Genomic DNA, 15,919 nt, shown 5'->3' on the forward strand with positions numbered 1-15,919 from the left:
AAGTAAAACAGTCACTTTTGCTAAATTAGTTAAAGATGCTAATCATAGCATGGAATGCAGTGAGTGTCAATCTGAAATGTTTTCAACGTTAATTTTAAAGGAATACGGACAGTATGTAATTTTAATGATGCAACGATGTAAAGCTGATGGTTCAAAATTGGATACTTTAATAAAGAAGTTTACAGGACAGCAATTATCAATTTCAGGAAAAACTTTTGTAACAGTTGCAATAATTTTCCATGAAGGACCTACTGTTACTTCTGGACATTACACAGTTTATCTTAAATGTGAAAAAGGCTGGACACTGTGTAATGATTCAAAATTGATTTTCAAGCAACGTTTGCCTTTTGATTTAGCAAATTCCTATCTAATCTTCCTGAAACCAAAATTTTAGAGAGACTTGGCAAGATATGTACAAAACAATTTTACCATTTTTTTGGATTAGCATTGGAATTTTCAAAAAAAAAAGATTTTTCAAATTATCATTTGGCCTAAGGGAAAGGTAACCAATTGTAATGTGGACTTTTTTAATTTTTAATGAAACTTTCAAAAACCAAAAATTTAGAGAAAATCGGTAACATCTGCACAATTTAAATTTTGGAATGTTATTGGATTACCATTGGAAATTTATTCAAAAATTTTTTTTTTAAATTACTATTTGGCCATGAGGAAAGGTAAACAATTGTATTGTGGACTTATATAATTATTAATTAATCTTTCGGAAACCAAAATGTTACAGAGAATCGGTGAGATCTGTACAATTGAAATTTTGGAATTTTATTGAATAACATTGGAAATTTAATCAAAAAAGAATTTTAAAATTACTATTTGGCCTAAAGGAAATGGAACCAGATGTATTGTGGAGTTATTTGAGATATATTTTTGTGATTATACTTCTGAAACAAAAATGTCAGACGGTATTTTAAAGAAATAAGTATTGATATTAGATGATATTTTTTTAGAATATTATGGATTTCTATAATGTTATGTTTAAGTGAGAAGAGATTCTGGGCTTTTTTAAAACAATCTTTGAGATTGTTATTTTTTTTTTGCCCGCTGTTAAATGATGAATGCAATTGCTTTCACAATTTATAGTGAAATGCAATATATTCTGAAAACAGCAAAAAAAAGGCAACATTTTTTTTATGGAAAATATGTAAATATGTGTACTGTATTATACAATGTTTTATTAAATATTAATACTTTTTTCTTTTTTTTCAGATTGAGATAGAAAATTTTCGAAAACTTGAACCATTTTTAAAACATTAAAAATTAAATTTTAATTAATAAATAATTTTTTGAGTGGGTATGGTAAGTCAAAAATGTCATGGTCCCTTTTTTCCAATTCTCCACAATCACATTTTCAGTTTATCATTGTAGTCTCTCAAGGACCTTGTAATGTGATAATTGATTTTTAGTGTTTTTAAAAAAATAAAAAAATAAAATTACGCGTACGGTAAAAAAAAAATAAAAAAAAGTTTTAAAAAATATATAAAAAATAAATAAAAGGTAAGGTTGGCTCTTAAAAGAGCCGTTGTGTTCATGCAGGGACAGAGGAAAGAAAGAATGGGAATATTAGTCGGTACGACAAATGTGCTGATCTATTAAATTGTTCACTAGGGCAACACTGGTCTCCCTATGACAAATTAGATCATGACAAGTGGCGCACCGAATTAAAACCCTCGCAAACCGATGGTTGGTTTCCAGAGGACGAGAAAAAGGAGATGCTCCCCCCACAGATGAAGGGCTCAGCTGACCTACCGAAGATGGACTCGGCCCTGCAGATGATGGACCAGGCTGAGCTGCTGTGGATGTGCTTGGTTGACTTACTGAAGGGTTACCTTCAGTATGTCGAGCATGTGTCCTACCGTGTACATCTTGAAGGTGTCTCAACATGGTGTGATTCCCGAAGGAATACTTCTTGTTGGGATTCCCTCTTGAAAGTACACGGCCACAAAGCTTACAAGTCACTAAGGGTGCATTTACCTTTTTCTTGTCCTCTGGAAAAGAAAAATACTCCCATATGAAAGAGCTCTTTTGTTTCCTCCTTCTCTGCCTCAAGGTAGTGCTGCTAGCCTCACTCTCAGAAGAGTTCTGCTGTTCTGCCATCGTATCATAAAGACAACTCAGCTCCTTCTCCTAAGGGATCACAAGCAGAAATGAGGGGAATGGGTGTGGTGTAGGAGAGTTCTAGAACTGAAAGTAGTTTCAACCAATCAAAAGTTGTGTTTCTTGATCACATGACCCACCGTGCGCGTACGTTACGCTTACGGCAAAAGTACGCATGCGCGTAAAAAAGACACGTGCACGCGCGCATGCGCAAAACAGGCACGCCCCTTCACTTCCGCGTAACATGCGCGTGCAGCGTACGCGTTACGCGCTGCGCACGTGTGACGTACGTCTACGCAAATTGCGTAAATGAACGCAAACAGCGTAGAAATCTAACGTTATAAAAGCAAGACGTGCGCTTACTGTACGCGCACGTTAAAAAAATAATAAAAAAAAAGGGGAAAAAAAACCCACTATGTTATACTAATAAATCTTACCTGTTTAGTTTAAAAAAATGGAAAAAATAAAAAATATATTGTAGAATTTTTAAAATTTAATCATAGTCTTTACAAAAGGATAGAAAATTAAAATAAAAATATGTTAAAAAAATGAAAAAAAAAAAAAAAAGAATTATCATTTAAAAAACCTTGCAAATTCACTGAAAAAACCATGGGTTTCACACACGTTATAGTTAGGAATTAGCATTTAAAAAACCTTAGAAATTCAATGAAAAAACCAAAGGTTTCACACATGTTATAGTTAGCTGGACATTTCACTCGTAAAAAACCAATGAAATTCCCCCGTTATAGTTAGTTCAGCTAACTATAACTCGCGCGCCCGCAATGCACTACTGATGACGTCACATATTACATCACTCATGACATCTCAAATGACATCACTGATGACATCTCAAATGACATCACTGATGACATCACTGATGACATCACTGATGACATCATCCTTGTGATAGAGTGGCAGACCTCCTCTTCCCCTAATATAACCTTTGATACACACATTCAAAAATAGACTAAAATTTTCAAAACAATGGACATACCAATACCAGTTACAACAACCTCTTCAGTAATTCTAAGAACCACATACACATCCACTCATTCACCAACAGTCCTATACAGTCACTCATACATGTACTCACTCATCATATGTTCTCATACACCTATACATCCTGTTACACAATGCCACTCATCCATAGAGTTACTCACACATACTCACTCATGCTAATAAAGAAACAAACATACATTTATTTGCATATACAGTTATACACACACCACCACACTTACTTCTACAGAAACTTACACATACTTAGTCTTATAAACAGTCACTTATAGAAACACAAACTTATTCATACAGGAACTCTTTCAGTCTCTCACTCTCACATATACTCACTTATATACACCAATAGTCACATATACTAGTTTAATAGATGTAGTTACTCATAAAGACACTATTGAGACAGTCATTCACTCACTAACACACCCATACACACACTCATCCACCCATACAGTCCTGCACACATGCTGTCTTTAACACATACAACGAGTGAATCACTCATTCATGCACCTATGCACTACATAATACCCCCCACCGAACCATGCAGACACTCAGACTGATACTCAAAAAAACAACTAATAACCTATATAGACACCCATGAAGCTAATCACCAACCCATGCAGCCACTTATACACAAAGTGAGAGACTGATACAGATGTTTTCATATTTAAACATTACTCAGTAAGCCATGTATTCACTATGATACACTTAATCAGTCAGTTACACAATAAATTTTTCAAAAACAAAGCATCCATTTAGACACTTATATACCCATTTATTCTTCCATTGACCTTGAGATATACATATATAAAACATATTTAATTTTCAGAAAAACACACATTCACTGGATGTCATCAGTGATGTCATCAGTGATGTCATTTGAGATGTCATCAGTGATGTCATGAGTGATGTCAGTGACCATGTCATGAGTGATGTAATATGTGACGTCATCAGTAGTGCATTGCGGGCGCGCGAGTTATAGTTAGCTGAACTAACTATAACGGGGGAATTTCATTGGTTTTTTACGAGTGAAATGTCCAGCTAACTATAACATGTGTGAAACCTTTGGTTTTTTCATTGAATTTCTAAGGTTTTTTAAATGCTAATTCCTAACTATAACGTGTGTGAAACCTATGGTTTTTTCAGTGAATATATATATATATATATATATATATATATATATTCACTTAAAAAACCATAGGTTTCACACACGTTATAGTTAGGAATTAGCATTTAAAAAACCTTGCAAATTCACTTAAAAAAACCATAGGTTTCACACATGTTATAGTTAGCTGGACATTTCACTCGTAAAAAAACAATCAAATTCCCCCGTTATAGTTAGTTCAGATAACTATAACTCGCGCGCCCGCAATCCACTGCTCATGACGTCACATATTACATCACTCATGACATGGCCAGTGGCATCACTCATGACATCACTAATGACATCATCCTTGTGATAGAGTGGCGGTCGCGCGAGTTATAGTTATCTGAACTAACTATAACGGGGGAATTTCATTGGTTTTTTACGAGTGAAATGTCCAGCTAATTATAACATGTGTGAAACCTATGGTTTTTTAAGTGAATTTGCAAGGTTTTTTAAATGCTAATTCCTAACTATAACGTGTGTGAAACCTATGGTTTTTTAAGTGAATTTGTAAGGTTTTTTAAATGCTAAGTTATGTATGTATTATTATTTTTTATATATATTTATTTTACAATAAACTACCTATGTATATAGTTATAGATTGACTGTATCCTGTAATATGGACTGGCTCGTTTAAAGTGGTTTTTTTAAGGTTTTTCACCGTGCGCGCACGGTGCGCGCACCCCGCGAATTTTTGAAATAAAAATAAAATGTTTTTTTCACCCTTCGGGGTCCTTCAGGGACCCCCTGACAAAGGCTAGGGGGTCAGGAACTCTCTACCCTGCCCCCTTTTCACGTTCTCCACCTTTTTTTGTCACTGTCACACACCTAACACACAAAATGGCGGCCGACACTTCCTGATTTCAACCGATTCGAATGTTGACTGACATGTAACCACCAATCAGAATTGCGCTCGCGCACGTTAGGGTGCGCGCTTATAGATATCTATGTACTTTTAAATGCAATTTTCTCAGGAACTACTGAACAGATTGACACCATATATGCAAAAGGCACATGCCTGACCTGAGGACTACCTCTTTGCCAAATTTCAAGTAATTCTGTTCAGCCGTTCGGGCTGTACCTTCGACTAAAGGTCCTATGGGAAAATGCATGGGGAAAATGCGTTTTGGGACCCCCTTTTTTCTCAGCCCCCGCTTGACGAATCACCCCGAGACTTTCAGGGTAGGAGCTGAGCGGAGCGCCCCATTAGTTTTGAAAATTTCGCGAGGATTCGTCAACCGGTGCCAAAGTTATTCAAAATAGAATTTTCAGATTTTCTATGGAAACACGGTCCTAACTATAACTATCTACTGGCGACCGCCAGTAGATAATATATATATGTGTATATGTATATATATATGTATATATATATTTGGCTTTGATCTCCTGTTATAGGCTCTCACTTGAACCTAGTGCTCCCTCTGCAACTCTAAGCGCAGATCAAAATTCGGTTTTGTACGTTGTGGTATGAAATGAGTGAGATAATCAATGGTGTCATCCTTTTTGCACCTTCTTGTATAGTCCCAAAAAGTGGAAATTGTCTTTTCAATTTCTATCCTCTGTCAGTGGTCTTTTTGTGAAGGTTCTAGTGATCCTGCTACCAGTCCAGTGGTTCCATCAGTTTTCCTTCTACAGATACCAGTCTGCCCTCCACAACGAGCAATCTTGCAATAAACAATTTGATGTCATTTCTGATTAAGAGAACTTCAACCACCTTCCTCACTGTGCTTTCCTCTACCAATCCATTAGACAGTCCATTAGCAATGAGCTCCTTGATGATTGCCTCCAAAGAGCCCCCAAAGAATCTTCCTATCATTCTGGCAGGTAATTGATCCTTGTACGCCTTTTGTGATTTGTCCATGACAGGTCCCATGGAGAGAAGTTGCCTGGGAGACTGTGGTATAGACATCAGACATGGTACAGAATCGACATAGTAGGTCAGGTCAGGGATATCAAGCAGCGTGCTCCACAAATGGTCCCATGCATGCCAAGAAATCTGTTACATTGTACCAGAGCTTAAGAGTTTGCAGGCATCCAAATTAGGTGGGGAATCAGGCAATAGTCTCCTTGTGAAAGGTTAATATGAACACAGAGGAATTAAAAAGTGACTATATCTGGGCACAAAGAGAACAGTCTTGTTTCTATCTGGACCAATCTCCACTTAGTCTCAATGTGGCTTCATTGTTTGTGCAATTGAACAATAAGGTAGTTTATTCCCGCACTTTTACCTCTGTCATCTCCACTCAACCCTTCTATGTAACCAATGTGTATTCGGACACCTGGCATTTGGTACACCTCTGCAAGCAGAATTATTTAAAGCATGGGTGCTAAGTCCACTCATGCCCCATATCTAAAATCCACATTATTCATATCCCACTTTCCTTAAGGAATGGCTCTCCAACTATTAGCAGACTGGAGATCACACAGGTCTGTTGTGATGCCAACACCAGTGCCAGCTCTCAGATACGTGTCGCTCTGCAGTTATGCTTTCCACAGCTTTCTTCCAGCTCCATTCTAGAGAAGCAAGCACGGCATGCCCCACCATGCTCACATCAGCCCAGTCATCTCTAGGCCATAACACATGCTGATCGGATTATCTTCTGCATACATGTGTATTTGCAGAAAAATCATACCAACACATGACCCCCACTTCACTCTACATCCCATTATAAATGGTAGCCTCTGGAGCCTCAGATAGATTCCGCCATGTTTCTCGGTGCTAGGCTTCGCCAACCAATCTAAACGTTTTATAAAAGTTACTAAATTCTTTTTGTAAGAAACTGGCTCTATATATACTGCACCAAAGTGAGGTACAGTGTGTATGGAGTCCAAGGGTCTCCAGAGGTTTGGCAGAGGTTAAAGTTAGATAGAACCTTACTCTCTAAAGTTGTAGCTTGGCCGAGCAGTAAGGCAGTATCAGAGGACAGTGTTAAGCATTTGATGTACACACTCAGTTAGCAAATGAATTCACACACTCAAAGACTGAACTCTAGGCCAATTGTTTTTGTATAAAAAGATATACTGTTATTTTATTAGAACGAAGCAAGCCTGATACAGGTAAGCATTCAATTATTTTCATTAATAAGTTACTTGTTGTCAACAGTTTTAAAAAGCAATGAAGATTGTACTTGATTTGATTTACAGGGGATGCAGTAGGTTGCAATACTTAGTAAAGGCAGTACATTGAAATTAATGGCTTTTTAAAGTAAATACATGTAAAATTACTTTTGCGTTACTCTTGTAATCCAATGCTGGACTCCTAGGTTCAGCACTGGGACATTTACTTAAAACAGGTAAGTAATTACGTATTCGTAGTTTGTACGGTTTTTAAAGAATATTTTCAGATTGCAAAAGTCCACACTTAAAAACGTTTTGGACCAGTACATTGAAATACATAGGCTTTTCCTGTAAATTGCAGGTAAGTTACTTTTGCGTTACTTTTGTAATCCAGAGCTGGACTCCTAGATTCAGCACTGGGACATCTACTTAAAACAGGTAAGTAATTAAGTTTGTGTACTTTGCATGAATTTTTTAAGAATATTCTTGTATTTCAAAAGTTGACAGAAACTTTTTCACAAAGAACCCCCAATGTTATCCTATGGAAGGAAATTCAATTCACAAGTAAGTTACTTTTTAGTTACTTTACTTACTCAGTGCTGGACACCTGGGTTCAGCACTGGGACCTTTCCTGCAAACAGTTGAGAAAATTCGGTTAGGTTATTAGTGCGATTTTTAAGGAATATTCTTAGTTTTCAAAAGTCGACAGAACCTTTTTGGGAGAAAAAGTGTCAATGTTATCCTACGAGGAAAAACAGGTTATCGGTTTCGAGGTAAGTACTCAGTCTTTGAAGTTAGGGTTCTGGGGCAAGACTCAGGGGTCTCCCAGGATCAGTGATACACTGTTGTTGCACCCCCAGTGGCACTAGGGCGGCCGGGTGCAGAGTGTTGAGACCCAATGTTATCCTATGGAGGATAGGGGGCCTCCGGTTGGTGGCTGCTGGCAAGCAGGCCACGGGGTTGTGGGAGCAAAGCTCCTAGGGTTAAGTTCAGGGCAAGTTGGGGACCAAGTTAGCACCAAAGGGGCACCCTCTGGGGCACTAGGGTGGCCGGGTGCAGGGTGCTGTTTTGAGGTCGGGCCCTGTTGATTTCAATTGAGATTCTCCGGGACAAAGAAACACTGCAGGCTCGGGGACGAGGATCCTCCAGGAGTGACCACCACTTCGAGGGGTAAGTTGGGATGTTGAGGGTTGGTTAGGCACTGCTGGGTTGGGCACACAAGGCCGTGGGGCGTCGAGTGCAGGGGTGCCTTGGGACGTCTGATTTCCGCTCTGGTCGCGGTAGGGGGGTCCTCTGAATTGAGGCTGCAGGCGATGTCAGGAGGCTTGAGGCAGGTCAGGGGTCGCCAGATCTCGGGTCAGGATCGCCGAGGGACCTCCTCGTGGTATTTGTCCACTTGAGCTCAGGTCGGATTCGGCGGGTGCAGAGTGTGCGGGATTCGCCGTTCCTGGCTGGCACCAGAAGCTGCAGTTCAAACACGTCCGGTGTTCACGGGAGAAACAGCTTAGAAAGTGAAGGCTGGCAGGTCCCTTTGGGTTTTTGAGGTTGCTGGCTGCTGGACACACCGGGATTTCGCAGGAGCAGGTTCGAGGGGAGACAGGCCTGTAGGGCTGGGGCCAAGTCAGTGGGCGTCGTCCTCTTGTTAGCTCTGCACGGCTTTTCATCCTCCTTCTTCACTTTTTTTCTTGTGGTTGCTGGATCTGAGGAAGGAAGGTTCAGGGTGCCCCTAAATACTAAATTTAGGGGCGTTACAGGTAGGTAAAGGGCAAGGACCAATGGGTCCCTTCCCTCGGGTGGGTACTCCCCCTATTTTGCCACTCTCCAGTGGAAGGGGGCAGGAGCCTGTCCCTGGTTGGCTGGGTCCCCCATCCTCAAGATGGCGGGGACTCGAGGTTGTGCTTCACCTCGCCTCCCCCACCTTAGGGGTGGAGTTGGCAGTGGTGGGCACACATCTCTTTCTCACTTGTTTTTCCCGCTGGTTCTCCCGCCCAAAGTGGGGGGTAGAACCAGTGGGGACCAGTTGCTGAGTACAGCAAGTGGTCTGGAGAAGCTCACAAAGGCGGCAGGCCTTTGAAGCTTCCCCTGCCCATCCTGGGGGAGGGGACCTAGCACCTCGTCCCAGGATATGCATTGTTGCAGGCCCTCGAGAGCGGATGGCTCTCGACCCAGGGGTCCGGCAATATGTCTGGTGGGTGGCAGCCTAAGCAGCCACTCGGTCGGGACACTGATTGTGGGTCGAGTTCAGGGGGCATTTCTAAAATGCCCTCTGTCATGCGTTTTACATTGAAATCCACACTGGCATCAGTGTGGGTACAATGTGCTGAGAATTTAAGATACCAAATTTCCGAGACTTCAGTGTATTTATCATGGTACTGTGGAGTTCGTAATGACAACCTTCCAGCAGCATATACTCTTTAATGGTACACTGCACTTACAATGTCTGAGAATGGACTCAGACACTGTAGGGGCACAGGGCTCATGCCTCTGTGCCCTCACCACTGGCATAGTGCACCCAGCTAGAGGGGTGACTGACCTAGGCCAGGGCAATGTTTGGTAGGCATGGCACACAGGGATGTGTGCCATGTCGACTCTTCACTTTTGATCTGCACCAAGACACGCAGCCTGCAAGGCAGTGTGTTTTTGAAAAGGTACAGGGCCCCTAAGGGTGGCACAATTGGTGCAGCAGCCCTTAAGAGCCTTCTCGGGTCACAGTGCCCTGGGTACATGGGGTACCATTTACCAGGGACCTGCCTGTGGCAAGAGTTGCCAATTGGGTTTTGTTTTGTGGAAAGAACACAGGCCCTGGGGTCCTGATTGGCAGGGCCCCAGAGCACATCAAGTCAAAGAGCATCAGTAGTCTGGCAACAAAAAAAGGAGGGGGGTTACTGCAACAGAAACCCACTCTCTCACGCTTTTGCTTTCAGATCTTTACTCAATATCTTCATCAGGTGAGATTAACTCTTTCCCATAGAACTGGTGGATGAAAACCATTACATTTTTGCAAAAGAAGAGAGGCTGACCATCTCTTTTCAGTTAAATACCCTTTTCCTGAATTGCATTATTCAATAACTTATTTCGAGAGTATCCCATAAAACTATATTATATGCAAAATATAAAAGTCCTAATAATACATTGTGCACATTTTATACAGTAACCAAATGCATAATTGTCATGTAATAAATTTAACATTTTCCACCTGGGTAACAAGGTTCTAATTATAAGGCAATGACTTCACATTTCCAATATAATCTAGAATTATAAACACAAATCTTAACTCATTTCCCTGCAATGCACAGCTCGTGACCATATGCCTGACAATGTTAATTACATATCAAATGACGTCATCAACATTGCTGATGACATCGCAAATGACATTGCTGATGAGATCATATATAACATCACCAATTACGTCCCTTTAGTGTACACTTTTGAAGGCACAGTTTAAGAGCTTTCCTTTATGCGCACATATTTTAGTACTATCATATCTTTAACCTAGGTTTTGATATACACACACATATATTCAATGATTTGAAGACTCAACATCCTGTAGACATAAGCTTCACCCACAGTTCATAATCCATAGTCTCTATGTTACTTCCAGGTCATACCACTTGTGGCATTTCCTAGCTTCAACTCCGTATTATACTTAGTCTGCAATGTTTTGTACAGTTTATTATTAGTTTACCTCTATCATGAAACTACCTCTGGCTTAACCAGCGAAAAAAAGAAAGTGAATTAACTGAAACTGTGCTTTGTCTGTTGCATAATATATTTGAAGTTCAAACACTACTAATCATTATAACAATCACTCTGTATCTGTACGCACACAGTACATTTCTGTCTGTGTACATGTCTGTGCATAGTATGTGGTATACAAGTAATTTGTTCGAGGATAATCTAAAATGTAGTCTATCCTCGAACAAATTAGACTCTAAGGGCCCAATTCACAAACGTAAACTGAGAAGAAAGTCTAACTTTAAGGATTTCGGTATTCATATAGGGCATTTCTGAGTAGGAAAGTTAGACTTTTCTCTCAGTTAAACGTAAGTTTTGGTCTTAAGTTTAACTGAGACCAAAACTGAGAAAAAAGTCTAACTTTAGTACTTGTAAATGCCCTTTGTGAATACGAAAGTCGTAAAGTTAGACCTTCGCCTCAGTTTACCTTTGTGAATCGGGCCCTAAATTGTTAGCCCTTCTCCCGGTATAAATTGTACAGAAAGTTGCATTATTTTGCCTTTCATACACATATAGGGAGTGGTCTTTAATCATCTTTTCTGCTTCCGTGCACACACCCTGCCTCACGTTACAATTGCTCTTACAGTGAAATAATTGATGAAGTTATTGATGATGTGATTGGTGACTGCACCTGCTGTTATCTGTGATTTTGCAGCATACTAATCTGTCACTGTAAAATCATGCTATCATAAGGCACCACTGCGCAAAGGAATTGATAGATATCTTGAGGTCGGAGTGATTATTTGTGTGTAATGCAAAGTGATACGCAAGTGTACCATTTATTATCAAGGATTAATGTGTACTAAAACTACAAATTATATTTAATGTGACTTTTAAACTTTCTATGCTTTTGTTTGCATTTTTTTTTTATAACACAGGGTGTTCCTTATGTGAGACAGAAGAACGTCTTTTTAAGAAGTTGTTTGGACATTACAACCAATATATAAGGCCTGTTGAAAATGTTTCGGACCCGGTTAAAGTGCATTTTGAAGTGGCACTCACTCAACTTGTAAATGTGGTAAGAACCGTTTTAATAACTCCCATAAATTTAAAGTACCACCAAGGCATAAATCACGTATGGTGGAAGTCAACGAAGAAAGTGGGTGTTTTTATTCTTTTGCTTAAGAGTAATATGCAATTGAAATGTAAAACATTATTTAACCATCAACACATTATTTATGGATCTATAGATGTTGTCACTAATATTGTGGCCCAATAATGTATTCTTGCTAATAAACGTTGGTGCTGATTTGCTTGTGAAATATCAGAACTTTGTGTTCACTCAAGACATTTGAGGTGCTCCACCTCATTGTGCTGGTATGTGTCTTGCAACCATCTGCACGAACAAAGGTGATGCTATTTCACTTTCCTCTAGGCTGCCATTTTTTATTGTAGCTTCATGAATAGCTGGGAGAATTAGAAGCAGTATATAGGGCAAAACAATAGTATTTGAAATTGCATGACTATTTAAAAATAGCACAGGTGAGTAGATCCCTTCAAAATAGATAATTTACTAGTTTACAATTTAAGTATTGGTTATCTTAATGGAAAATGAAATGAGATGAATTAGGAGTAATACTATGCCATACAATGCAGTTCCTGCTATGGACACACATATTGTGTTATCAGGAGCTATTTATATCCTTTTTTTAGTCCTTAATGATAGCCACATAGAGAAAATGCAAGCAGAAGTTGACAAACAGCGTAATCAGGAGTGTATGCCGAGAGTTGTAAATGACATGAGGAGGGAGAAGATAACATGGCACGCTGACCTCCCAAGGGTAATCTCCAAGACTCTTGAGAAGAGATATATGTTCTTAATCCAGGTTATTCCCATTCTCTCTAATTTACCCTCATCCCAGGGCAGGCTCAATAGTTTCACTCCTGAGCAGCTGGATCCCAAAATAGAAGGTGCAGCTAAGAGATGCAAAGTAGGGGTACATTGTCATGTTGGGCTCCCAAAGAGGGAGACGGAGTCTGGTGCCGTTGCCAGTGAGGCATACAGAGTGCCTTTAATGAATGACACTGATGAGCCAAGAAAACAACCCACAAAAGATGCAGAGGTAGGTTGCAAGGTACCAGTGAAAGTCCTAAAGACACTATTGGGATTCTGGCAACGTCATATTGATTGGAAATGGAATGGAAGAAGAAACAGGACATCACTATGAGAATTGTGCATTTTTGCTCAATCAGCTGATGTAAATTGTGCCGCCATTTGCTTTCCTATCAGCGCATGCTGGTTTCAGCTCCAGTAGCCTGTCTGGAGAGAATGGAAACACAGCACTCACTGCAATTCATACGCTTTCTGTTTGGGTTCTGAGGGATTAAAAAATATAGAGTGCACCTCTATACTCGTGAAACTGAACTTGCAATTGTCTGCCCATCCGTGAAAATCGTTCAGAAAGATACTCTATGCCACGACTCTAGTATGCCTACTTGTGAAATGTGCTTCATGTTTGGTAAATATTTCAACTAGTGACAGAAACTTTTGAATTGTCTTGTTTTCTGAGTATATTGTGGATGTTATATCTGCTTATACATTGAGTGCACTAAGTGCAAGGTAGAAGATGCACTCACAATTTGCTTGTAATAATACAAATACCATAGTGTTATAATGAAGACAACTCATAAGCAGGTAAGATTAAGCGTCTTTATTCTGTCATCCACTCTCCGCAACTGACAGCTTGTCAACATTCCAATGTGAACTCTGGCGGAACGTTCCAAGAGGGAGGAGGGGGCGGGAGAGAGGGGGAAGCAACCACTGAGGAGGGAAAAGAGAAGAACACCCAGAGGAGAGAACCAGGAGAAGAAAAGAGAGATTACAACACATCTCCCTACGGAGGGAAAGGGAAAACAGGGGAAAAGCTGAGAGAGAAAGGAAGAGGAGAGCGTAGGGAAAACCTGAGGGAATCAAAGCTTAACACATGAAAGAGTGAGAACCCCTGGATCCGGGAGGCAGGGATTCTCGCAATAAGAGGAAGGAGAGTAAACCCCGGACAAAAATTAAGAAACATTTACTTGAAGGACAAATCAGGAGGTTATATAGTTGGCAATCGGATCTCTTCCCCTGATGGAAGCAAAAGGGGTAACCCCCGTGCTCAAATCAGAAGAGGTGTGATATGCCCAAATGCTTTCTCTTAACACCTTATCTACATCCCTATTGTTGGTACAAGCTTGCTGAGTGAGATTTTTGATCCAACACATTGACATCCGAATGGGTTCATTGTCTCCTTGGGCATATCCAGTAGATTCCTCATGCTTGATGCCAAACTCACCCAGGAATGTCTTCATTTCATGGGATGAGAATTTGATATCGTTGTTGGTGACTATGCAAGCTGGCACACCTTCGCAAACGAATGAGTCTCTTAAAAAATCAATAAGGACTTTTGTAGATACCTGTGAGACCCACTTGTACTTGATCCAGTGCGATGTGAAATCCATGAGAACAATCAAAAATCTCTTTATGACTCCTGATTGTCCCATGGGACAGATTATCTCCAATGCCAACTTAGTCCATGGAGTTTTTGGAACTACTGTGGAATTGTTAGGCAGATTACACCTATTCTCTACAGACAACCTTTTAACAACATCCGTTCCTGATACATCATGAACCAACTCTGGCACCCCTCCTTCTACAGGGGTTTTGGTACTTTGTTTAGAAATGTTATACACTCCCATGGGCGGTACGTCGCAGGCCCTGCTATTTACTCTTTGGCCTATTCTAGTGACCCTCTCAGAAGAACTGCATACATCCCTGCTGGTTCCACCCACCTCCTCAGCTACAAGAACTTGATCTTTACTATTCGGGTCGAGTACAATCCCCAGCTCTCTTTGGTGCTGCCAACCCAACAGATTAGACCCACTGCTTACCATGTATACTTTGCCCCTTGTCGCTCTTCCTTTGAATTTAATACACACCCTCATCATCCCTATTAAAGGAATATTCTCACCCGCGTACCCTACTGCTGAAATGTCAGGTTCCATCATTTCGATACAAGAGGTATCAAAAATGTCATTTATGACATTCATATTGAATATGGTAACCGGGGCACGCGAATCGGCCAACACATCTATAGGCTTATCTTTCACAAAGACGGTACATTTAGGATGTTCAATAGGCCTGTAGTCACTGAAATGCTCTTGATAGCTTGGGGAAGCTTTACAGTTCCTAGCTTTTACTTGGAAAATATACTTGGGAACCAAGTCCCCTCCACTGCGTACTACTTTTCCTTGAAGGTTTTCACTGTTGTTGCACACTCTACCTAGGTGCCCCTTCTTGTTACATTTTACACACATGAAATTCCGGGCAGTACAACGTACGTCATTAGCAAGGTGATTACTGCTGCCACACCTATAGCATTTCAATCTCCCCTTTTCACTTACAGAATGGTTATCTTTGACACCTCCAGATCTAACCTTGAATACTTCATTATCCAGTGAATTTGCCTGTGCATCACTGCTATTGCGAACATTGGCAACCATGTCATTGGGAGTCTTCATCTCTTTGATACACTTAGCAGTGTGTTCCACAGAGACTGCTATACTAACCGCATCTTTTAAAGTGGTTTTTTTTGCCAGGAGCTTTTCTTGGATGCGACTATTGTTTGTGCACCTAACAAGTTGGTCCCTGATTAGCGAATCAGTGAGCTCACCAAAGTCACACAGTTGAGTCAAACCTCTAAGTGCTGCAATATAATTGATGACCGATTCCTGCTTACCTTGGATGCGGCTAAAGAACCTATGTCGCTCCAATAATACGTTTACTCTATCACCAAAATGTGTTTCTAACTTTAACAGAGTGACTTTAAACTCATCCGCGTCCTCTTCTAGATCTGGTTCCGGTAAGGTGTCATAAATCTTCCT

The 15,919-nt window shown here is 40.2% G+C and overlaps 1 protein-coding gene across 1 annotated transcript in view; it reads left to right on the plus strand.

The window, feature by feature from the left end:
- CHRNA6 (cholinergic receptor nicotinic alpha 6 subunit) overlaps window positions 1–15,919 on the plus strand; it is a 460,970-nt gene that overhangs the window by 230,719 nt on the left and 214,332 nt on the right. Inside the window, exon 2 of the mRNA XM_085640867.1 lies at window positions 11,935–12,074. Within this exon, the coding sequence (XP_085496993.1) occupies window positions 11,935–12,074 (140 nt within the window). The remainder of the gene's footprint in view (window positions 1–11,934; window positions 12,075–15,919) is intronic.

The sequence above is a fragment of the Triturus cristatus genome, chromosome 2_1 (genome assembly GCF_964204655.1).
Source record: "Triturus cristatus chromosome 2_1, aTriCri1.1, whole genome shotgun sequence".
Classification (NCBI taxonomy): domain Eukaryota; kingdom Metazoa; phylum Chordata; class Amphibia; order Caudata; family Salamandridae; genus Triturus; species Triturus cristatus.